Here is a 25,865-nt window from a genome sequence, read left to right on the forward strand (position 1 = left end):
TATTGGGGAGAGACAGAGGAGCGCTCTAGGCCAACTCTGTCTCTAGGAGGGGATCCTCCCCCTAGGCTTGAAGTTGTTCTGCCACACTTATCCCTCCCATGTTTCTCCTGTCCTGTCTTCCCATCCTAAAGGGGAGATGTTTTGGCGGGATTAAGGAAAGAAACTAGGGGTGGAAAAGGAGGTGTTGATGGAGGTCTGAGGAGAGCACTTCCCTCCTGTTCCCCCCCCATCTTGAAGGAGAGAGGGGTTGAAAAGGAGGTGTTGATGGAGGTCTGAGGAGAGCACTTCCCTCCTGTTCCCCCCCATCTTGAAGGAGAGAGGGGTTGAAAAGGAGGTGTTGATGGAGGTCTGAGGAGAGCACTTCCCTCCTGTTCCCCCCCATCTTGAAGGAGAGAGGGGTTGAAAAGGAGGTGTTGATGGAGGTCTGAGGAGAGCACTTCCCTCCTGTTCCCCCCCCCCATCTTGAAGGAGAGAGGGGTTGAAAAGGAGGTGTTGATGGAGGTCTGAGGAGAGCACTTCCCTCCTGTTCCCCCCCCCATCTTGAAGGAGAGCGGGGTTGAAAAGGAGGTGTTTAAGGAAAGGGGGGTTTGAGGGGAGGGAGCACTTTAGAGGGGCTTTGTTGCCTGCAGCATGACTTTCAAATCTCTCACAGACAGACAGACAGACACACAGTTCATTGGTTCGTTATCGTTAGGGAGGGGCTTTGAAACAGTGATTCCTCAGGTCCTGAAGCCGTCAATGTATCTGCTGCTACAAGCCTCAACACTAATATGGTAATACATAAACATTCAAAACACTGATAGTAAAGGATTTGATTAATTAGCTGGTCCGCAGTCTGTATCAGTGTTCCGTGGCTTATATTAAGAAATATTATGGTATTATTTTTGCACTGTTGGAAGGAGAAACACAAGCATTTTGCTGCATCTGCGACATCTGCAAATCTATGTACATGACCAATAAACTATGATTTGAGTTAAATGCCATTGAGTGACGTGTTTGGTAAACTGAATTTGGGTGAATGCCAAGTTTGCTGTGTGTGTGCTGTATGTGCGTTTCGGTGGGTCAGAGGGAGGGAGGTGGCGGGAGGAGATGGAAAGGGTGCGGAGGGCGGGTGGGAGAAGATTGGGAGACGGAGAGCACAGACTGTTAACAGGAGTGTCTCGTGATTCCAAAAGTGTGTGTGTTTGAGTATTTGTGCGAGAGAGGGGTCAGCCAAAAGGACAGGAGGACACTGCTTGTTTCCACGGGAACTGAGGAAAGGAAAGATGACATAGCCCATCTTCCCCAGACATGCCTTCTCTACTCCTGCTCTCTCTACCTCTTGTTCTTTCTCTTCAGCACTACCCTTCTCTACACCCACACCTCTCTGACCCTTTACTGTCATCTGTTGTAGACTTCCTTTTATTTTAATCTCTCTCTCCTCTTGTTTCTAATCTCTCCTCTTGTTTCTAATCTCTCCTCTTGTTTCTAATCTCTCCTCTTGTTTCTAATCTCTCCTCTTGTTTCTGATCTCTCCTCTTGTTTCTGATCTCTCCTCTTGTTTCTGATCTCTCCTCTGATCTCTCATCCTCAGCAGGAACTGACACTCAGTCTCAATGCATTACACACACACACACACACACACACACACACACACACACACACACACACACACACACACACACACACACACACACACACACACACAAACACAAACATTCATCAAGTTTCAGCTTGCAGTGAACTAATCTATTTTGTCTCTCACAACAACCATTTTGCCCCCATCACTCCCTAACTCCAACAGTCTCAAACAGAGAAAAACACGGTTCACCTGCATCGCTCCATATCACAGACTGGTAGTGATGTGTTTAGTAGTGTGTACTGTGTCTTTAGTGCGGGCCAGTACAGCCAGAAACTGTTATTTTGTCCAGTTATGACAGAGGCTTATTTGTGAAGCCACTCATGACACATTAGCACACCCAGGCTGTAGGAGACCAACAGCACAGTCCTCCTAGTCCATGACTACCCAGGCTGTAGGAGACCAACAGCACAGTCCTCCTAGTCCATGACTACCCCGGCTGTAGGAGACCAACAGCACAGTCCATAGTCCTCAAGAAAACGGGGCTAATGCAACCTCTTCTGCAAGGGCGAGGAAGATGGGGAGATGAGGAGGAGAGCGAGAGAGTATCAACCATTCAGTTTTGACATCTCTCCTGTCAGATTAACAGACACAACATACACAAATAGTGTTCCGTTTTGGATGTTGTTCTCATACAAGAGAAAGAGACAGAAATAAAGAGAGTGAACAGAAGAGAAGGAGAGCGAGAGTGGATTAGAAGAGAGAGCGAGGGGCTCTGCGCGCACGCTCAAGAAATAGAAAGAGCGAGAGAGGGGTTGGGAGTGAGTGAGCAAAAGAGAGCGAAGGGGAGGGAGTGCTTTCTGTCTACCCTAGCAACGGTTGGCTGTGGCCGTCTCTAGCCTGCTGTTGGAGCTCAGCCTGACAGCAACTGCTAAAGTCGAGGGCTGTGGATACACACACTTTTGTTCTCTCTGCCTGTTGGACCCAGTTTTTGTATTTTTTCTTCTTTTGTTGCCTGAGATGACGACTGCCTTTCACTCGTGAATAAGAACAACAAAAAGAGGGTGTATTCAGTGGAAGCAGAGGAAGAGAGAAAAGGTATTGAGTGATAGAGAAGGAAGGAGAAGAGGAGAAAGGGAAAGAAGCATTTTTGAAGAGGAATCATTGCTGGAGGATGGAGCCCCTGAGCACTCGTGGCCTTCCCCGACTGTCTTGGATAGATACACTCTACAGCAGTATGTATCACTCTCTCTCCTCTTCTCTTCCTCCATCCCTCACCCACCACCTTCTCTGAGCTGGGATGTCTGATCTCATTAGGAACAGACACACGCTCGCACACTGGGTTGTGTCACGACTCCCAATGAGTGCCCATCACTATAGCTGTCCATAACAACACACCCCAGTCCTACATGTATTATTTCAGCCTTCAAGGAGCCATTCATCTAAAGTGTGTGTGTACAGAGAAACGTCTGCCTGTATATCACTCTCTTCTAATGGTGATATTAGGTCATCTGTCTACTGTGGAGAGAACAAATATATTAGCATATTTAACCAACCAGGACATATCGAAAGTGTTGGGGATGCTACTCTGAAAATGTAGTTTACCAAGCTACCAATCACTTCACACTGGAAGAGGTTCATCTTCATTAAAGATACCCTTAAGAAAAATGGTAGTTTACTGAAGTTACTTCAAAAAAAGTAGTTCACTACATATGTACATCTGAAATGTCAGACTACAAATTGAAAGAACAGGTCACTTTGGTGTCATAAGCTTCCAGAATGTGTAATCTAGCCTATTAAACACAAAAACAATGTTTCAAGTGAGAAGTAGGCAGGTCTGATGCAAAGAATGACAGGTATTGCCTTCTTCACCTATATTTAATATTTTGGCCCAAAAAAATATTAAAACACTACCTCCATTTGACTTTAGTTCAACTACCACCAAGCTACTGCCAGATGTACTTACCATTATTTTAGTTACCTGTAGTTCACTACTCCCCAACACTGCCACCTGACAGCGTTAATTGTGCAGAGATGTTGGTATAGTGTTCTAACCAGGACACAAGCTGTGATGGTGCATTATTCAGTCATTCCGTTTATTGTCCATGTAGATTCTTCATTGTGGTCAGTGTTTTTATTGGACAGTTTCTGTGAATGCATGTTTTTTTATCCTGTAGGGTAGGCTAATGTAGTGCCTGACTAAATGCTTGTATAGAAAATGATCATGAATCATGATGATTAATGTAGGATTAGAATATTCTTGAAGATCTGTACTTAAGGAGCTAGTTGTTGTCTTTAGTCAGCATTCTATGTATACAATAGCTTTTAAGGTGTGTGTGTGTGTGTGTGTGTGTGTGTGTGTGTGTGTGTGCGTGCGACTTACCCATACATGCATGAGTTGTGATGTGATTCCGATGGTCTCCGAGTCTTGTCTCAAAGGAGAGATTAGGTTTATTATTATTTATTAGGTTAACAGCTTGTGGTCATTTATTCTGCTGTATCGCTATTGTTCCCAGTTAATCTGCCCGTTAAGGGGTGACAGAGAGGGATGGAGAGCGGTGAGAGAAAGAGGGGTGGTAGGAAGGTAGAGGAAGAGTGGGGGAGAGGATGGGAGGGGAAGGGAAGGTAGAGGAAGAGTGGGGGAGAGGATGGGAGGGGAAGGTAGAGGAAGAGTGGGGGAGAGCGAGGGGAAGGTAGAGGAAGAGTGGGGGAGAGCGAGGGGAAGGTAGAGGAAGAGTGGGGGAGAGGATGGGAAGGTAGAGGAAGAGTGGGGGAGAGCGAGGGGAAGGTAGAGGAAGAGTGGGGGAGAGCGAGGGGAAGGTAGAGGAAGAGTGAGGGAGAGGATGGGAGGGGAAGGGAAGGTAGAGGAAGAGTGGGGGAGAGTGAGGGGAAGGTAGAGGAAGAGTAGGGAAGAGCGAGGGGAAGGTAGAGGAAGAGTGGGGGAGAGCGAGGGGAAGGTAGAGGAATAGTGGGGGAGAGGATGGGAGGGGAAGGGAAGGTAGAGGAAGAGTGGGGGAGAGCGAGGGGAAGGTAGAGGAAGAGTGGGGGAGAGCGAGGGGAAGGTGGGGGAGAGCGAGGGGAAGGTGGGGGAGAGCGAGGGGAAGGTGGGGGAGAGCGAGGGGAAGGTGGGGGAGAGCGAGGGGAAGGTAGAGGAAGAGTGGGGGAGATTGAGGGAAGGTGGGGGAGAGCAAGGGGAAGGTGGGGGAAGAGTGGGGGAGAGCGAGGGGAAGGTAGAAGAAGAGTGAGGGAGAGCGAGGGGAAGGTAGAGGAAGAGTAGGGGAGAGCGAGGGGAAGGTAGAGGAAGAGTAGGGGAGAGCGAGGGGAAGGTAGAGGAGGGGTGGCCAGTCCTCTTCTGGCTGTGCTAGGTGGAGATTATAACAGAACATGGCCATTGAGGCCAGATTGTTCTTCATGATGTTCATAGATGACCAGCAGGGTTGTACAGGGTGTAACATGTCAGCACAACAGTTATTACAGTTAGTACAGTTATTCATCATTAGTCAGGATTATTCATGCATGTTTATTTTTTTCACCCTATTCTTTGCAGCACTACATATTAAAATGCATCAAGCAGAAATAGACCACATTGAAAAGACTGTATGAGACAGTCAGTGGTGGTCTAACAATGAATAAAGACCATCTGGGCCGGGTGTGAAGTTTGAAGTGGCTAGCAGCCGGTGGTTGAAGGAATTGTCTCGTTTGGCAGTAGCACTGATAAAATAACACAATGAAAGTGTCATTACACATCTCATTTCCTGTGTGGGTAGGTTAGATGTCTAACGTCTGTACAGCACTTTGAGATATCAGCTGATGTACGAGGGGTATATAAATTGATTTGAACAAAGACCTTCTAATGAAGGAATAACAAGAGACCTTGTTGACTCAGATGGCCCTGGAGTTTAGTGTTAGATTAAATTGAAGGCTGCTTCCATTATATTGAAGGCAATGTATGTTCCTTCCATTTCTTGTCCTCTTTCTCCTCTCTTGTCCTCATCCTTCTATCATCCCTTCATCAGTGGAGTGACAGATCAATTGGACAGTCAGTGAGGGTGATGATTAATGTCGCAGTAAATCACACCGGTTGTGGAGAAATGTTTGACTCTTTACTGCAGCAGTCTTGGCCAACCCACTCATGCCCCTCTGATTATATTCAGTTGCACTCTCGCCGCCTCACACACACTTGTCCCTCTGATTATATTCAGTTGCACTCTCGCCGCCTCACACACACTTGCCCCTCTGATTATATTCAGTTGCACTCTCGCCGCCTCACACACACTTGTCCCTCTGATTATATTCAGTTGCACTCTCGCCGCCTCACACACACTTGTCCCTCTGATTATATTCAGTTGCACTCTCGCCGCCTCACACACACTTGTCCCTCTGATTATATTCAGTTGCACTCTCGCCGCCTCACACACACTTGTCCCTCTGATTATATTCAGTTGCACTCTCGCCGCCTCACACACACTTGTCCCTCTGATTATATTCAGTTGCACTCTCGCCGCCTCACACACACTTGTCCCTCTGATTATATTCAGTTGCACTCTCGCCGCCTCACACACACTTTTCCCTCTGATTATATTCAGTTGCACTCTCGCCGCCTCACACACACTTGTCCCTCTGATTATATTCAGTTGCACTCTCGCCGCCTCACACACTCTCGCCGCCTCACACACTCTCGCCGCCTCACACACACTTGTCCCTCATTCATACAAAGTTCTTCCTCTCTCATCTGCCCCCCTCTCTGCAGAACCCCTTTTCAGAGAGGCAACCTACAGACTCATGGAAACTCTGCTTGGGTACAATAACCTGCCCAGCCGTGTGTGTGTGTGTGTGTGTGTGGATAGATCTAGGCTAGCATTATCTAGGCTAGCATTATCTAGGCTAGCATTATCTAGGCTAGCATTATCTAGGCTAGCATTATCTAGGCTAGCATTATCTAGGCTAGCATTATCTAGGCTAGCATTAACAGTTGATCATTTGTTTTGACAAACTCCATATCTTGCAAATAGGATATTTCTGTCCATGTGAGCACTGAGGTTGGTTTCTGCGTCTCGTCTCCAGTATTTTCACTTTAGCTCAATGCCAAAGCCAACGGTACACTTTCATTATATTATATTCAGAGAAATCGTCTGGTGTCATGTGACGCTGATGCGTCTCAAAGGAGAGGGATTATGTAAGAGACAGACTATAGCATTAAGTATGGCAGCAGAGGACACACACACACACACCTAATCCTAGTCACTGCAGGGAAGGCTGATTTGGGAAGGCTGACTTGGGAGTTCCAAGATTTTAGCTCCACACATGTCAAGAGGCAGTACCACTGCTGTACCAATCCTGTACAACTATAGCCAGCTGTCTGCAGTGTTGGTGCACTGGCCACTGTGATGCCAGGCATCAGGCCACTGAGCTACACTGATGCCAGGCATCAGGCCACTGAGCTACACTGATGCCAGGCATCAGGCCACTGAGCTACACTGTGATGCCAGGCATCAGGCCACTGAGCTACACCGATGCCAGGCATCAGGCCACTGAGCTACACTGATGCCAGGCATCAGGCCACTGTGCTACACTGATGCCAGGCATCAGGCCACTGTGTTACACTGTGATGCCAGGCATCAGGCCACTGTGATGCCAGGCATCAGGCCACTGTGCTACACTGTGATGACAGGCATCAGGCTGCTGCTACACTGTGATGCCAGGCATCAGGCCACTGTGATGCCAGGCATCAGGCCACTGTGCTACACTGTGATGACAGGCATCAGGCTGCTGCTACACTGTGATGCCAGGCATCAGGCCACTGTGATGCCAGGCATCAGGCCACTGTGCTACACTGTGATGACAGGCATCAGGCTGCTGCTACACTGTGATGCCAGGCATCAGGCCACTGTGATGCCAGGCATCAGGCCACTGTGATGCCAGGCATCAGGCCACTGTGCTACACTGTGATATCAGGCCGCTGCTACACTGTGATGCCAGGCATCAGGCCACTGTGATGCCAGGCATCAGGCCACTGTGATGCCAGGCATCAGGCCACTGTGATGCCAGGCATCAGGCCACTGTGATGCCAGGCATCAGGCCACTGTGATGCCAGGCATCAGGCCACTGTGATGCCAGGCATCAGGCCACTGTGATGCCAGGCATCAGGCCACTGTGATGCCAGGCATCAGGCCACTGTGATGCCAGGCATCAGGCCACTGTGATGCCAGGCATCAGGCCACTGTGATGCCAGGCATCAGGCCACTGTGATGCCAGGCATCAGGCCACTGTGATGCCAGGCATCAGGCCACTGTGATGCCAGGCATCAGGCCACTGTGATGCCAGGCATCAGGCCACTGAGCTAGCTGAATCAGGCCTTCCTGGTTGGCTGTGTAATGATGTCAGCCATTAGAGCTCCAGCGGAGGTTTGTAATGCCCACTACTTCACATACATGTTTAATGGTATTTTCAGATGTGAACACACCACTGTTTTACTTTAATATTTGTGCTGTGTGGCCGGTATTGAACTCTGATTCTGTACAAGGATCCTATTGTATCCTATTTTGGCTGTAGAGATTTGAGTTGAGGGCTGGTTTATGAAGCAGAGACTGAGGTCCAGGGTTTGAAGCCTAAACAGTATGAGAGAAGCTGTTGTAAGGTTAATCTTATGTTCAGAAATGACAATCACCATGGGGTCATTCCATGTGAAAGGTGATGGAATGCAGTGTGGCATTTTGAGCAGGGGGTTAGTTGGATGGTTGGTTCATGGCGGATGCAATGCTAAGACATCTATCTAGACTATTAGGTCTGAGTGCCTGGTTATGAAGCCAGCGTTCTGCTCACGGTAGAAGTGATCACATCAGCAGTCTAACAAAGAGCCTGGTCTGTGTGTTGAACTGTGTATGTCAGTGCTAACATAGAGGGAATGGATCCTACTTCTATGAGTTCGCCAAGAGAATAATGGAGTCTGTATGTGGACCTATTTACAGCCACTGTGCGGATCCATTGTGTTAGCAGTGTACTAACCCCTGATGCCTAAAGAGCTGAGTGCTTAATGATGGTTATTGTATCTGAGCATCAGGGTGTGTTTGTGTTTGTCTCTGTTTTAGCAAATGGGGACAACAAAGTGATTTTGGAGACCTTCCTAGAAACTAGAGAGAGATGGGAAAGAGGGCAGAGAGAGTGAGTGTGTCAGGGGTGATATAATAGGCTACTAGCTGAAGGTGTGTAACCCATTCGTCACATTCACCCCTGCAAAAAACTATCTCATTGTGTCGAAATCAATTGGTCTCCTGTGGATGGATGGTACTGTGGTCTCCTGTGGATGGATGGTACTGTGGTCTCCTGTGGATGGATGGTACAAATCATTCACTAAACCCTTAACCTCAACTAAATCTTGTAATAAATAATGTGGAAATTGAGCAAATTGAGGTGACTAAACTGGTTGGAGTAACCCTGGATTGTAAACGGTCATGGTCAAAACATATTGGGGCGGCAGGGTAGCTGAGATGGGGAGTCCATAATAAAGCGTTACTCTAACTCCTTAACAGCACTATCAACAAGGCAGGTCCTACAGGCCCTAGTTTTGTTGCACCTGGACTACTGTTCAGTCATGTGGTCAGGTGCCACAAAGAGGGATTTAGGAAAATTGCAATAGGCTCAGAACAGGGAAGCACAGCTGGCCCTTGGATGTACACAGAGAGCTAACATTAATATGAATGTCAATTTCTCCTGGCTCAAAGTGGAAGAGAGATTGACTTTATCACTCCTTGTATTTGTGAGATGTACCGAGCTGTCTAAATGACTAGCACACAGCTTGGACACCCGTCCATACCCCACAAGACATGCCAGCAGAGGTCTCTTCACAGTCCCCAAGTCCAGAACAGACTATGGGAAGCACACAGTACTACATAGAGCCATGACTACATGGAACTCTATTCCACATCAGTTAACTGATACAAGCAGTAAAATCAGATTTAGAAAGCAGGTAAAAATGCACCTTATGGAACAGCAGGGACTGTGAAGCAACACATGCATACACACGTGATAACATACACACATGTGCACATGGATTTTATGTTGTAGATATGTGGTAGTGGAGTGGGGGCCTGAGGGCAAACACGCTTAGTGTGTTGTGAAAACTGTTATGAATTTATTGTAAGGTTTTAAAAAATGTATTACTGCCTTCATTTTGACAGACCCCAGGAAGAGTAGGGGTCCTCACTATTCTTAGACAATTAAGGCAATGGCTCTATTTTGTCTCCTAACTTCACTGCTGCCTCAACACCAATATGCTGGGCTACAATTTCAGTCGTATCTTAGAGGGATGCATTGTGCCATCCCCACGGCCTCCACAATGGAATAGTCCACTCAGACAGGCGCAAATCAGACAGGTGTCTTGTACACCATACATTTTTTGGTTTTGCTTTATGTTTGACTCAACAAATCTCGGTTGAACAAATCTCGGTTGAACAACGGCCTATCGACCAAACAATAGACACAGCCTATAGACACTCATTCTGTGGAAAACAAACAACCAATCTATCACTATCTATTGACTTTGCCTTTGTTTGATCCCAGGTGTGAAATCTTTAAACCAATCACCCATTAAACTGCTAATTTGAGTTTGTCCCTGTGTTTTTCTGTGTGTGATAAAAAATTGATGAAATGGTATGGTGTGCCCTTCCCCCAGTAGCCCCCCCACCCCGCTGGTCTCTCTGAGGTTTCTGTCTCTTGGCTTCTTGCCAGGTAGTGTTACAGTATTTATGGGAGATAAAAACAAAATGGCTTCTCTCCGTGTGTGTCTACACTGAAAAGGTCAGAACCTAGAGAGGGAGAATCACTATTGGGTCCTGATCCAGTCAAACCCAGCAAATGACTACTGTTTCTACTGCTTTAACATGAGGATTGCTGTTGAGTGTCTTTCTACTACACACACTGCTAAATCTGTCTCTTCAAAGCACCATGTTTTATATGTCGTGACCTTTTGTAATGAGAGCCAAACTAAAAGCAATGTTGCACAGGCCTACAAATCATATCAAATGTTATTTGTCACATGCGCCGAATACAACAGGTGTAGGTAGACCTTACCATGAAATACTTACTTACGAGCCCTTTTCCAACAATGCAGAGTTACAAAGTAAGAACATTTGCAAATAGCTTCATTATTGTGTTACTATTTTCTATGTACAAGGAGTATTGGTACGGAGTCAATGTGCAGGGATATGAGGTAGTTTTAAGGCATCCACCCGCACTTCTCTGATTCAGAGGGGTTGGGTTAAATGCAGAAGACACATTTCAGTTGAAGGCATTAAGTTGTACTACTGACTAGCTATCCCCCTTTCCCTAGTTGAGGTAATATATACATGTAGGTAGGGGTAAAATTGACTAGGAAATCAGGATAGATAAACAAAGTAGCAGTTGCATATGTAAAAGTGTGTGTTGGCGTGTAAGTACAGTATGTGTGAGTGTGTCGGCAGAGTCCAGTGAGTGTGTCGGCAGAGTCCAGTGAGTGTGTCGGCAGAGTCCAGTGAGTGTGTCGGCAGAGTCCAGTGAGTGTGTCGGCAGAGTCCAGTGAGTGTGTCGGCAGAGTCCAGTGAGTGTGTCGGCAGAGTCCAGTGAGTGTGTCGGCAGAGTCCAGTGAGTGTGTCGGCAGAGTCCAGTGAGTGTGTCGGCAGAGTCCAGTGAGTGTGTCGGCAGAGTCCAGTGAGTGTGTCGGCAGAGTCCAGTGAGTGTGTCGGCAGAGTCCAGTGAGTGTGTGTGTCGGCAGAGTCCAGTGAGTGTGTGTGTCGGCAGAGTCCAGTGAGTGTGTGTGTCGGCAGAGTCCAGTGAGTGTGTGTGTCGGCAGAGTCCAGTGAGTGTGTGTGTCGGCAGAGTCCAGTGAGTGTGTGTGTCGGCAGAGTCCAGTGAGTGTGTGTGTCGGCAGAGTCCAGTGAGTGTGTGTGTCGGCAGAGTCCAGTGAGTGTGTGTGTCGGCAGAGTCCAGTGAGTGTGTGTGTCGGCAGAGTCCAGTGAGTGTGTGTGTCGGCAGAGTCCAGTGAGTGTGTGTGTCGGCAGAGTCCAGTGAGTGTGTGTGTCGGCAGAGTCCAGTGAGTGTGTGTGTCGGCAGAGTCCAGTGAGTGTGTGTGTCGGCAGAGTCCAGTGAGTGTGTGTGTCGGCAGAGTCCAGTGAGTGTGTGTGTCGGCAGAGTCCAGTGAGTGTGTGTGTCGGCAGAGTCCAGTGAGTGTGTGTGTCGGCAGAGTCCAGTGAGTGTGTGTGTCGGCAGAGTCCAGTGAGTGTGTGTGTCGGCAGAGTCCAGTGAGTGTGTGTGTCGGCAGAGTCCAGTGAGTGTGTGTGTCGGCAGAGTCCAGTGAGTGTGTGTGTCGGCAGAGTCCAGTGAGTGTGTGTGTCGGCAGAGTCCAGTGAGTGTGTGTGTCGGCAGAGTCCAGTGAGTGTGTGTGTCGGCAGAGTCCAGTGAGTGTGTGTGTCGGCAGAGTCCAGTGAGTGTGTGTGTCGGCAGAGTCCAGTGAGTGTGTGTGTCGGCAGAGTCCAGTGAGTGTGTGTGTCGGCAGAGTCCAGTGAGTGTGTGTGTCGGCAGAGTCCAGTGAGTGTGTGTGTCGGCAGAGTCCAGTGAGTGTGTGTGTCGGCAGAGTCCAGTGAGTGTGTGTGTCGGCAGAGTCCAGTGAGTGTGTGTGTCGGCAGAGTCCAGTGAGTGTGTGTGTCGGCAGAGTCCAGTGAGTGTGTGTGTCGGCAGAGTCCAGTGAGTGTGTGTGTCGGCAGAGTCCAGTGAGTGTGTGTGTCGGCAGAGTCCAGTGAGTGTGTGTGTCGGCAGAGTCCAGTGAGTGTGTGTGTCGGCAGAGTCCAGTGAGTGTGTGTGTCGGCAGAGTCCAGTGAGTGTGTGTGTCGGCAGAGTCCAGTGAGTGTGTGTGTCGGCAGAGTCCAGTGAGTGTGTGTGTCGGCAGAGTCCAGTGAGTGTGTGTGTCGGCAGAGTCCAGTGAGTGTGTGTGTCGGCAGAGTCCAGTGAGTGTGTGTGTCGGCAGAGTCCAGTGAGTGTGTGTGTCGGCAGAGTCCAGTGAGTGTGTGTGTCGGCAGAGTCCAGTGAGTGTGTGTGTCGGCAGAGTCCAGTGAGTGTGTGTGTCGGCAGAGTCCAGTGAGTGTGTGTGTCGGCAGAGTCCAGTGAGTGTGTGTGTCGGCAGAGTCCAGTGAGTGTGTGTGTCGGCAGAGTCCAGTGAGTGTGTGTGTCGGCAGAGTCCAGTGAGTGTGTGTGTCGGCAGAGTCCAGTGAGTGTGTGTGTCGGCAGAGTCCAGTGAGTGTGTGTGTCGGCAGAGTCCAGTGAGTGTGTGTGTCGGCAGAGTCCAGTGAGTGTGTGTGTCGGCAGAGTCCAGTGAGTGTGTGTGTCGGCAGAGTCCAGTGAGTGTGTGTGTCGGCAGAGTCCAGTGAGTGTGTGTGTCGGCAGAGTCCAGTGAGTGTGTGTGTCGGCAGAGTCCAGTGAGTGTGTGTGTCGGCAGAGTCCAGTGAGTGTGTGTGTCGGCAGAGTCCAGTGAGTGTGTGTGTCGGCAGAGTCCAGTGAGTGTGTGTGTCGGCAGAGTCCAGTGAGTGTGTGTGTCGGCAGAGTCCAGTGAGTGTGTGTGTCGGCAGAGTCCAGTGAGTGTGTGTGTCGGCAGAGTCCAGTGAGTGTGTGTGTCGGCAGAGTCCAGTGAGTGTGTGTGTCGGCAGAGTCCAGTGAGTGTGTGTGTCGGCAGAGTCCAGTGAGTGTGTGTGTCGGCAGAGTCCAGTGAGTGTGTGTGTCGGCAGAGTCCAGTGAGTGTGTGTGTGTCGGCAGAGTCCAGTGAGTGTGTGTGTCGGCAGAGTCCAGTGAGTGTGTGTGTCGGCAGAGTCCAGTGAGTGTGTGTGTCGGCAGAGTCCAGTGAGTGTGTGTGTCGGCAGAGTCCAGTGAGTGTGTGTGTCGGCAGAGTCCAGTGAGTGTGTGTCGGCAGTGCAAGAGAGTCAGTGCAAAAAAAAGTGTCAATGCAAATAGTCTGTGTAGCCATTTTATTAACCCTTCTCCTACAGTTAATGGGGTCCTGCAGAAATCTAATTAACATCATAAAAAATCCCCAAATCCCCATATTCTCACAAATGTCTGTGGCATCTGAACGGTTTGGCCTAGAAACTATTTTGTCCCCTCTGTGGAAAGTAGAGGTCGACCGATTTTATGATTTTTCAACACTGATTCCGATTATTGGAGGACCAAAAAAAGCTGATACCGATTAATCGGGCGATTTAAAAAATAAACACATTTTTAAAAAACAACATTTTTTTATTTGTAATAATGACAATTACAACAATACTGAATACTTATTTGAACTTAATATAATACATCAGTAAAATCAATTTAGCCTCAAAAAAATAATGAAACATGTTCAATTTGGTTTAAATAATGCAAAGACAAAGTGTTGGAGAAGAAAGTAAAAGTGCAATATGTGCTATGTAAGAAAGCTAACGTTCAAAATTCCTTGCTCAGAACATGAGAACATATGAAAGCTGGTGGTTCCTTTTAACATGAGTCTTCAATATTCCCAGGTAAGAAGTTTTAGGTTGTAGTTATTATAGGAATTATAGGACTATTTCTCTCTACGATTTGTATTTCATTAACCTTTTGACTATTGGATGTTCTTATAGGCACTTTAGTATTGCCAGTGTAACAGTATAGCTTCCGTCCCTCTCCTCGCCCCTACCTGGGCTCAAACCAGGAACACATCGACAACAGCCACCGTCGAAGCAGCGTTACCCATCACTCCACAAAAGCCGAGCAAGGGGAACAACTACTCCAAGTCTCAGAGCGAGTGACGTTTGAAATGCTATTAGCGCGCACCCCTCTAACTAGCTAGCCATTTCACATCGGTTACTCCAGGCTAATCTCGGGAGTTGATAGGCTTGAAGTCATGAACAGCGCAGTGCTTGAAGCACAGCGAAGAGCTGCTTGCAAAATGCACAAAAGTGCTGTTTGAATGAATGCTTATGAGCCTGCTGGTGCCTTTCATCGCTCAGTCAGACTGCTCTATCAAATCATAGACTTAGTTATAACAAAATAACACACAGAAATACGAGCCATAGGTCATTAATATGGTAGAATCCGGAAACTATCATCTCGAAAACAAGACGTTAATTCTTTCAGTGAAATACGGAACCGTTCCGTATTTGATCTAATGGGTGGCATCCATAAGTCTAAATATTCCTGTTACGTCATAATTACGTAAATTCTGGCAAATTGGTTTGCAACGAGCCAGGAGGCCCAAACTGTTGCATATACCCTGACTGCGTGCAATGAATGCAAGAGAAGTGACACAATTTCCCTAGTTTAATATTGCCTGCTAACATGAATTTCTTTTAACTAAATATGCAGGTTTAAAAATATATACTTCTGTGTATTGATTTTAAGAAAGGCATTGATGTTTATAGTTAGGTTCAGTCGTGCAACGATTGTGGTTTTTTCATAAATGCGCTTTTGTTAAATCATCCCCCGTTTGGCAAAGTTGGCTGTCTTTGTTAGGAAGAAATAGTCATCACAGTTCGCAACGAGTCATGTTAGCAGGCAATATTAACTAAATATGCAGGTTTAAAAATATATATTTGTGTATTGATTTTAAGAAAGGCATTGATGTTTATGGTTTGGTACACATTGGAGCAACGACAGTCCTTTTTCGCAAAAACGCACCGCATCGATTATATGCAACGTAGGACACGCTAGATAAACAAGTAATATCATCAACCATGTGTAGTTAACTAGTGATTATGATTGAATGATTGTTTTTTATAAAATACGTTTAATGCTAGCTAGCAACTTACCTTGGCTTACTGCATTCGCATAACAGGCTGTCTCCTCGTGGAGTGCAATGTAATCAGGTGGTTAGAGCGTTGGACTAGTTAACTGTAAGGTTGCGAGATTGAATCCCCCGAGCTGACAAGGTAAACATCTGTCGTTCTGCCCCTGAACAAGGCAGTTAACCCACTGTTCCTAGGCTGTCATTAAAAATAAGAATGTGTTCTTAACTGACTTGCCTAGTTAAATAAAGGATAAATAAAGGTGTAAAAAATTATATTTTTTAAATAGTCCAAATTGGTGTCCAAAATACAGATTTCCGATTGTTATGAAAACTTCAAATCGGCCCTAATTAATCGGCCATTCCGATTAATCGGTCGACCTCTAGTCCGAACAGTTTGGGCTACACACTAATATAATACCCCTCTGTGGAAAGATGAGTCTCTCACGAACACGAGCGTTAGTGAGGTCGGGTATTGATGTTGGGCCGTTAGGCCTGGCTCACAGCCGGCGTTCCAATTCATCTCAAAGGTGTTCGATGGGGTTGAGGTTAGGGCTCTGTGCAGGCCAGTCAAGTTACTCCACACCGATCTTGACAAACCATTTCTGTATTGACTTCGCTTTTGGCATGGGGGCATTGTCATGCTGAAACAGGAAAGGGCCTTCCCCAAACTGCACAGAATCGTCTAGAATGTCATTGTATGCTGTAGCGTTAAGATTTCCCTTCACTGGAACTGAGGAGCCTGAACCATGAAAACAGCCCCAGACCATTATTCCTCTTCCACCAGACTTTAGAGTTGGCACTATGCTTTCAGGCAGGTAGCGTTCTCCTGGCATCCGCCAAACCCAGATTCTGTCAGACTCTGTAGTGATTCATCACTCCAGAGAATGCGTTTCCACTGCTCCAGTCCAATGGCAGCGGGCTTTACGCAACATTTGCAATTGCGCATGGTGATCTTAGGCTTGCATGTGGCTGCTTGGCCATAGAAACCCATTTCATGAAGCTGAAAGTTGAAAGTCACCACTGTTTGTCTATGGGGATTGCATGGTTGTGTACTCGCTTTTATACACCTGTTAGCAATGGGTGTGGCTGAAATAACCAAATCCGCTTATTTGAAAGGGTGTTCAAAAACTTTTGTGTATATATAGTGTAGTTTAGTGCCTAAAATAAGGGGTTAAATACATATATACAGTACCAGTCAAAAGTTTGGACACACCTCCTCATTCAAGAGTTTTTCTTTATTTGTACTATTTTCTACATTGTAGAATAATAGTGAAGACATCAACACTATGAAATAACACACATGGAATCTTGTAGTAACCCAAAAAAGTGTTCAACAAATCAAAATATATTTGAGATTCTTCAAAGTCGCCACCCTTTGCCTTGATGACAGCTTTGCACACGTTTGGCATTCTCTCAACCAGCTTCACCTGGAATGCTTTTCCAACAATCTTGAAGGAGTTCCCACGTATACTGATTACTTGTTGGCTGCTTTTCCTTCGCTCTGCGGTCCAACTCTTCCCAAACCAGCACTTTTTGAATGAGGTGGTGTGTCCAAACTGTTGACTCTTTATGTAGTTTCTTGATATCTCTTAGATATAGTACAGACACTTCAGAACAAACTTCCTTATAGATGTTTTGTTGTTCCATGAAGAGAATCAATGCATTTCTTTGGGCTAATAATTCAAAATGGTCTTAAAATTCAGAATCAAGTAGATAAATTATCCTTGGTCTTATGGCTTGTGGGTAGAAACTATTCAGGAGCCTGTTGGTCCTAGACTTGTCTCATTACCTCTATTGCACACAGGATAGAGTACCAGAATCGACCATATGGGAAGAGAGAATCTTGGATTTTACAACATGACAGCCCCCTCACTCCCTCTCTTACCCTTTCTCCATCTACTTCTCTTTCCTGGTGGGGAGAAGCCATAGAGTATTGATTGTCTTGGCTCGCACTGGAGAGAATCAGATGTGGAGGAATCATTTGAATGTGGCACCCACCACCTGATTGACTTACATCATCAGTATGCTGTACTGGGGAGCTCATGGAGACTGTTGGAGATGCCTGTCAAATTTGTAGAGGTGTAAGATGGAGAGGGAGGGACATTTTCCCATCTGCTCACACGTGCACAGGTAATTTACTTTTGTGTTCAAATCCTGTCCTCCTCCTCCTGTGCAGCCACGTGAGTTCAGTTCACTCTATTTTCCATGGAGAATACTGGATGTGGTGACTAGAAGGATGGACTCCTCTGTAAGAGCATTACATAACACCCCACATACACCCACACTCTCTCTCTCCACCCCCCTCCTCTTTCTTCACATTCTCTTTACCCTCTCTCTCTGTTGCAGTCTCCCTCTCTTTTTGATCGTTGCTCTGTCTTCCTCGCCCTCTCTTTCTCTCTCTTCACACTGTCTCTCTATCGACACACACATCCCCAGCCCCAGTCTCAGGGCTTACAGTAGAGAGGACAGTAAAAGCCTTGTGCAGTGGCTCTGTCAGGGTCTGTCCTGTCATCTCTTATACAAGGGGCTTATTCAGGGGGATGCGATGTTACACAACATTGCTATAGACACACACACCAGTGTACTGTATTGAGCTGTACTGTATGTGGGTGTATTTTGGCATGAAGTAAGCAGTGATATATAACCCTCTACCTGTGTCAGACCAGAGGATGGGACGCGGTTGAGGGTTTTTAATCTTTGCAACCCTGATTCATGTTATCACAGATTAAAACTGGTTGTTTGGATACTGGATGTTGATTGGTTGATATGTGGGACAACTCCTGCAAAATACCATGACGTGTTAATGTCATAATTCCACTGTCCCGCAGCCCCGCAGAAAAATCATCAACTTCTCTCTTTGGAAAAAGGTGACGACACGCAATCCGTGCTCCTATTTGGTTTTCAAAAGTTGATTGTATACACCGACCTGTCTCCCTCTACAACCTGTGCAACAATGTATCATTTTACAAATGCTATCTATCCTGTGCTAGCACAGAGGCAAGCGCTGGCTGTCACCAACCAGCACCAGTGCCATGGACAGCTCTTCCACTTGTGTGCCATCAATGGAAACGTCACTATTAACATCACCAACTAGCTTGGTTAGCTCGGACTCGCCAACCATAATAGTTGTTGCCTATTTAGGCCTATTGGATATTTATTAAATAATTTTGAGGTTTTTGTCTCATTATTGAATCTCTGCTAGCTAGCTAAATGCCATTTATTTACATAGCATTTATTTAGTCAAAATATGATAAAAGAACTAACGACTTGCCCGCTTGGGTAGCAACTTCAGAATGCAATAAGGAATTCACCCATTAAAATTATATATTTTTTAAACAAACATCATGGCAAACTTTTTATAAATACAATAATGCCCTTTAAACCGGGAGTTATCGTATGACAATGCCCTTTAAACCGGGAGTTATCGTATGACAATGCCCTTTAAACCGGGAGTTATCGTGTGACAATGCCCTTTAAACCGGGAGTTATCGTGTGACAATGCCCTTTAAACCGGGAGTTATCGTGTGACAATGCCCTTGAAACCGGGAGTTATCGTGTGGTAACGCCCTTGAAACCGGGGGTTATATTATATTATATTATATTATAATTAAATCGGGAGTTATATTATCACATTATAATTCCCGGGTTCTCAGGAATTATTTCTTAAGTGGCCTACCTATCTCGCCAGTGGCCCAGGTTGGCCAGCTAATTAGCGTGTACGGCGCTGGGTGCCATGGCAACGGTGGTGGTGGTTGATGTATGCATGTGGCATTTGAGAGAGAGAGAGGGTCCTTATCTCTTTCTCTACAGGCATACGGCTGAACAGCCTCATCTGATGATGAGACCTGCTTCTGTCATTTCCTCTGTTCTCCCTCTCCTGTTAAACATCACTTTCCCTCTCCCTCCTCCTTTCAGTACGGCATGCTATGGTTGTCAATCACTTTGTGTGAGAGGTTGGACTATGCATTTGTGTGTGTGTCTTTTATTATGTTCCCGTCAAGCCCACATATGCATATTTCATCAACATATACTAGAAGTGTGTTCAGCCCACTTCGACAAACAATTTGGATCATTTGTCGAGAAATTTGATGACTTGTCATTATAGTTTTGCTCACATTCTAGCCTACTCATGTGATCTAGTGTGAACCCATACTACAGTACCTCTGTGCTCACCATCTCATCTTAACTGGCGTAGCACACAGTGCCGCATATGAACACGTCATGAGCCATGATTTGTTACTTTTTTTAAATTACAGGAAACTGCAAAGTTTTCCCTCAGGCTCATGTCAAAAAGTGTAAAATAGCATGAGATCAGCTATACAACGGCATATGTTTCTCTCTGCCCCAAGGCTAAATAAGTCATCAATATATACACAGCCTTTAGAAAGTGTTCACCCCCTGTTACTTTTATCACATTTTGTTGTTACAGCCCAAATTTTAAATCCATTAAATTCAGATTTTGTGTCACTGATCTACACACAATACCCCATAATGTCAGAGGAATTATGTTTACAAATGTTTACAAATGAATGAAATCTGAAATGTCTTGAGTTAAGTATTCAACTCTTTTGTTACGGCAATCCTAAATAAGTTTTGGAGTAAAAATTTGCTTAACAAGTCACATAATAATTTGCATGGACCTACTCTGTGTTCATTGCTTGTGTTGAACATGTGTTTTTTTTAAATGACTACCCGATCTCTGTACACCACACATACAATTATCTGTAAGGTCCCTCAGTCGAGAAGTGAATTTTAAGCACAGTTTTTCCAATGGTTTGCAAAGAAGGGCACCTATTGGTAGAAAAAAATAATAATTAAGCAGACATTGAATATCCCTTTGAGCATGGTGCAGTTCTTAATTACACTACAAAGATACAGGCGCCCTTCCAAACTCAGTTGCTGTCGAGGAAGGAAACCGCTCAGGGATTTCAACATGGTGATTTTAAAACCATTAGAGTTTAAAATTGGTGTGATAGGAGAAAATTGAGGATGGATCAACAACATTGTAGTTACTCCACTATACTGACCTAAACAACAGAGTGAAATTAAGGAAACAAAAAAACAAAAATATTCCAAAACATGCATCCTGTTTGCAACAAGGCACTAAACTAAAACTGCCAACAAAAAATGTCAAAGAAATGAACTGTTTGTCCTGAATACAAAGTGTTATGTTTGGGGCAAATCCAATACAACATATTTTAAAGCATAGTGCTGGCTGCATCATGTTATGGGTAAGCTTGTCATCGGTAAATAGTTTTTTTTAAGACAAAAGTAAACTGAATGGATCTACGCAGACACTGGGAGACACATTTACATTTCAACAGGACAATTACCTAAAACCCAAGGCCAAATATACACTGCAGTTTCTAACCAAGACAACATTGAGTTACAGTTTTGATTTAAATTTGCTTGACAATTTATGGCAAGACTTGAAAATGGCTGTCTAGCAATGTTCAACATCCAACTTAACAGAGCTTGAAGCATTTTTAAACAATAATGGGCAAATATTGTACAATTCAGGTGTGCAAAGCTCTTGGAGAGTTACCCAGAAAGACTCACAGCTGTTCTAAAATGGATTAAATCGTTTTTCCCCCTCATCAATCGACACAGAATACCCATTAATGGTAAGCAAAAACTGTTTTTTAGAAATGTTAGCAAATTTGTATAGACGTCTGTGCTTTTCCAAATTTGTATAGACGTCTGTACTTTTCCAAATTTTGTCCAATCAATTGAATTCACCACAGGTGGACTCCAAGTTGTAGAAACATCTCAAGGATGATCAATAGAAACAGGATGCACCGGAGCTCAATATTGAGTCTCATAGCAAAGGGTCTGAATACTTATGTAAATAAGGTATTTCTTTTTTAAATTTGTAATACATTTGCAAAAATGTCTAACTGTTTTTGCTTTGTCATTATGGGGTATTGTGTGTAGATTATATTTTTTATTGAATCAATTTTAGAATAAGGCTGTAACTTAACAAAATGTGTAAAAAGTCAAGGGGTCTGAATACTTTCCGAATGCACTGTACACTCAAATCTTTCTTGCGTGCCTCAACCACTCTTTCTTCTAGACCTGTGCACGGCACGTGTGCACTTACCTGAGGATGTTTCAACTGTTCTGCCTTATTATTATTCGACCATGCTGGTCATTTATGAACATTTGAACATCTTGGCCATGTTCTGTTATAATCTCCACCCGGCACAGCCAGAAGAGGACTGGCCACCCCTCATAGTCTGGTTCCTCTCTAGGTTTCTTCCTAGGTTTTGGCCTTTCTAGGGAGTTTTTCCTAGCCACCGTGCTTCTACATCTGCATTGCTTGCTGTTTGGGGTTTTAGGCTGGGTTTCTGTACAGCACTTTGAGATATCAGCTTATGTACGAATGGCTATATTGATTTGTGCATAAGATGGATTGATCTCTGCGGTGTCTCATGGGGGAAACGGTACAGGTTGCAGTGGCATCTCTCTCATAAAACAGTCTCTGTCTCACTGCTGCTACGGTCCGGTCTCTATGAACAAATCTGTGTCTTTTCCTTATATGTCAACAGCCAGGGGTGGGCAGCTGGGGTCCTGAAGAGCTGGAGGGTGTGCAGCCTTTTGTTTCAGACTGGCACTAACACCAGATGTTTGTTAAAAATGGTGGTCTTCATTCAGACCACTATTTAAATAGGTGTTGGAAAGGAGCTGAAACGTCCTCTGTATCAGTAGATTAAACTACGTTCAAATGATCTCATTATGCCTGCATGTTTCTCCATCCAGTACCATTACCTAGAGGCGTGCTGCTGTAGATGTTCTATAATGTTGTCTTCAGCCCTCGTGGCCATGTTTACTGTTATCACCCTGCCCTGTACAGCACAGTTCAGAGCTAGGCCTTAATAAAGACCTAGATGTCCCTAGTGTCACGTCGTGACTTGTGATTGACTGCCAGTACCAGGCCAGGGAATGCATAAAGAGCTGTGCACAGTGACATGCATATGGCTGGCACCTCTCCCTCGCTCTCACTCTCTCCGTAATGTAGTAGTGTGTTTCAGAATATGGCTCTGTTGTAATGTGGGTACGGTGTTTTGCTAGAGCTCCTTTACATCTTTGGAAAGGTGCACAGATGGTGTTATGGAATCTTGTCAGCAGCCCAACACACACACACACACGCACACACGCGCGCATGCTCTCGCTCTCTCGCTCTCTCTCTGGGGAACGGACGCACACTCTTATTTCTCTCCTGTAATGACCTGTCCATAAAAAAACCAGGGTGCACTGTGATCTTCTTCAGATGAGACTCCGCCCCGACACACACACACTGGATCTCTCCACCCGTGTGTGTCCTGTCCTCACTGGTCGCTAAAGATGAAACTGACTGTGCAGGCTCTCTGTCTAGTGGCAATTTGTTCTGATGCTGAAAAAAAGCGTTACCAGTGCCAGCTGCAGGGTTCGGTGCTGCCTGCCAAACATTACGTAACCACCTCCCACTGTAGGACACTGCAGATAGGTGCTGAGCCAGCCACGCATGAGAAACTTTCTGATTGGATGTTTTGTTCTCCTCACTGCCGCAGAATATATCACATCTGTTATGTGAAAGTGAAACTTGCAGGAAAGTTACTGCACTGTCATTGAACAGGTTTTAAATCATGAATACCTGCTGTTGATGTGGACATTAAGAGAGAAGTGTGTCGCTGTCTGTGTGTGTGTCGCTGTCTGTGTGTGTGTCGCTGTCTGTGTGTGTGTCGCTGTCTGTGTGTGTCGTGTCGCTGTCTGTGTGTGTGTCGCTGTCTGTGTCTCTCTCTCTCTCTCTCTCTCTCTCCTCTCTCTCTCTCTCTCTCCTCTTCTCTCCCTCTCTCTCTCTCTCTCTCTCTCTCTCTCTCTCTCTCTCTCTCTCTCTCTCTCTCTCTCTCTCTCTCTCTCTCTCTCTCTCTCTCTCTCTCTCTCTCTCTGTCTCTGTCTCTCTGTCTCTCTCTCTCTCTCTCTCTGTCTCTGTCTCTCTGTCTCTCTCTCTCTCTCTCTGTCTCTCTGTCTCTCTCTCTCTCTCTCTCTCTGTGTCTCTCTCTCTCTCTCTCTCTCTCTCTCTGTGTCTCTGTCTCTGTCTCTCTCTCTGTCTCTCTCTCTGTCTCCTGTCTCTCTCTCTGTCTCTCTCTCTGTCTCTCTCTCTCTGTCTCTGTCTCTGTCTCTCTGTCTCCTGTCTCTCTCTCTCTGTGTCTCTCTCTCTGTCTCTCTCTCTGTCTCTCTGTCTCTCTCTCTGTCTCTTCTCTCTGTCTCTCTCTCTGTCTCTCTCTCTGTCTCCTGTCTCTCTCTCTCTGTCTCTCTCTCTGTCTCTCTGTCTCTCTCTCTGTCTCCTGTCTCTCTCTCTCTGTCTCTCTCTCTGTCTCCTGTCTCTCTCTCTCTGTCTCTCTCTCTGTCTCTGTCTCTCTGTCTCTCTGTCTCTCTGTCTCTCTGTCTCTCTGTCTCTCTGTCTCTCTGTCTCTCTGTCTCTGTGTCTCTGTCTGTGTGCGCTTTTTGGAAATGTCAGTCTCCCTGGGGACTCGCTGCTGTTTTAACTCTGCTCTGCTCTGACACGTATTGTTCATGAATATCTCCTATAACATCACACAACATACACCACTGCTGATTGCTTACACATGCCCATACAGACCATGCATACATGCAAGTCTACAAGCCAATGTCACTATGTAATGTCTGAAAGTTATAGAACTAGGGGTAATTAGCTATCAACATGAGCTAGATAGACAATACTTCCGGTGCATTTGATGTACAGTAACATTAATTTTTCTTTGTCAGTTGAAATGTAGCATGTGTGTTGTAAACCGCTTTCCATCTCCACTGGCCTTTAGGATCTCTGAGATGAAGTGTTGTCATTGATGGAGGTGCTGTGCATCAGATCCTCCCCATCTTCTGTGTACTTGCTTGTAAGATGGATCACCCTGTCACACTGCAGCAGCCTGTGGGGAGCTGTGTGATGTATGCATTAGCAGTGTCTGGTCCACTCACCCATCCTCACCACGCCACTACACAGCCACAACCCAGAGAGCCTCTCAGAGGGGCTGAATTCCACTGTCACGACAATGTGTGGTGGGGGATGACAAACCCCTGCTGTGTATCACCATATTACGCTCACTGTTGTGCTCGTGTTAAGGAAGTGACGGAGTAGCGGTTCATACCAGCCATTTTGCCTCGGTCTTGCGCCGATTGTGTCTTCATCAGTGGTAGTGCAGTGAAAACTGCCACCATTCCAGCTCCTGGTTGGCTCATCAGACAGCCCATCAGTCAGCGTTTTCACACCTATTTGCAACTAGTCTGTCTCAGCTGCCGCCAGGGAAAGGGGTGATACATGTTCTCCACAACCTAAAGGGCCAGCCCTAACTACATCTATCTGACGTGTGTGTGTCTCTGTCAGTCTTCGTCTGTCTCCCTCTCTCCCTTTCTCTACGCCAGGGGTTCCCAAACATGTTCACTCAGGGCCCAGCATTGGGGAACATCCCACGCTCCCCGTCTTTCTATGGGCACAAGCACTGTTAATGACAAACTGTTCACACCCTTCTTGTTAGTGGAGAGAATTTTGCAGGTTTATTTATTTATTTAATTCCTGCAATTCTACACTTTTTTATGGTGTGCAAAGAACATTTCTACACTTTATGGTGTGCAAAGAACATTTCTACACTTTATGGTGTGCAAAGAACATTTCTACACTTTATGGTGTGCAAAGAACATTTCTACACTTTATGGTGTGCAAAGAACATTTCTACACTTTTTGGTGTGCAAAGAATATTTCTACACTTTTTATGGTGTGCAAAGAACATTTCTACACTTTATGGTGTGCAAAGAACATTTCTACACTTTATGGTGTGCAAAGAACATTTCTACACTATGGTGTGCAAAGAACATTTCTACACTATGGGTGTGCAAAGAACATTTCTACACTTTTTATGGTGTGCAAAGAACATTTCTACACTTTATGGTGTGCAAAGAACATTTCTACACTTTATGGTGTGCAAAGAACATTTCTACACTTTATGGTGTGCAAAGAACATTTCTACACTTTATGGTGTGCAAAGAACATTTCTACACTTTTTGGTGTGCAAAGAACATTTCTACACTTTTTATGGTGTGCAAAGAACATTTCTACACTTTATGGTGTGCAAAGAACATTTCTACACTTTATGGTGTGCAAAGAACATTTCTACACTATGGTGTGCAAAGAACATTTCTACACTATGGGTGTGCAAAGAACATTTCTACACTTTTTATGGTGTGCAAAGAACATTTCTACACTTTATGGTGTGCAAAGAACATTTCTACACTTTATGGTGTGCAAAGAACATTTCTACACTTTATGGTGTGCAAAGAACATTTCTACACTTTATGGTGTGCAAAGAACATTTCTACACTTTTGGTGTGCAAAGAACATTTCTACACTTTTTATGGTGTGCAAAGAACATTTCTACACTTTATGGTGTGCAAAGAACATTTCTACACTTTACGGTGTGCAAAGAACATTTCTACACTATGGTGTGCAAAGAACATTTCTACACTATGGGTGTGCAAAGAACATTTCTA

General features: G+C 45.5%; 1 protein-coding gene across 4 annotated transcripts in view; it reads left to right on the plus strand.

The window, feature by feature from the left end:
• The window catches only part of LOC109873440 (active breakpoint cluster region-related protein), a 237,829-nt gene that overhangs the window by 46,862 nt on the left and 165,102 nt on the right, over window positions 1–25,865 (plus strand). For 2 of the 4 annotated variants that reach the window (XM_031808666.1, XM_031808667.1), the window contains exon 1: window positions 2,381–2,793. The exons of 1 other annotated variant lie outside the window; for it this stretch is intronic. Coding sequence is in view for 1 of the 3 variants with exons in the window: in XM_031808669.1 (XP_031664529.1) it covers window positions 2,733–2,793 (61 nt within the window). In the remaining 2 variants the exon portion in view is untranslated. Of the gene's footprint in view, window positions 1–2,380; window positions 2,794–25,865 lie in introns of those variants that run through there. One more of the 4 variants, XM_031808669.1, reaches the window with a different exon arrangement.

This window comes from Oncorhynchus kisutch, linkage group LG28 (genome assembly GCF_002021735.2).
Source record: "Oncorhynchus kisutch isolate 150728-3 linkage group LG28, Okis_V2, whole genome shotgun sequence".
Lineage (NCBI taxonomy): Eukaryota > Metazoa > Chordata > Actinopteri > Salmoniformes > Salmonidae > Oncorhynchus > Oncorhynchus kisutch.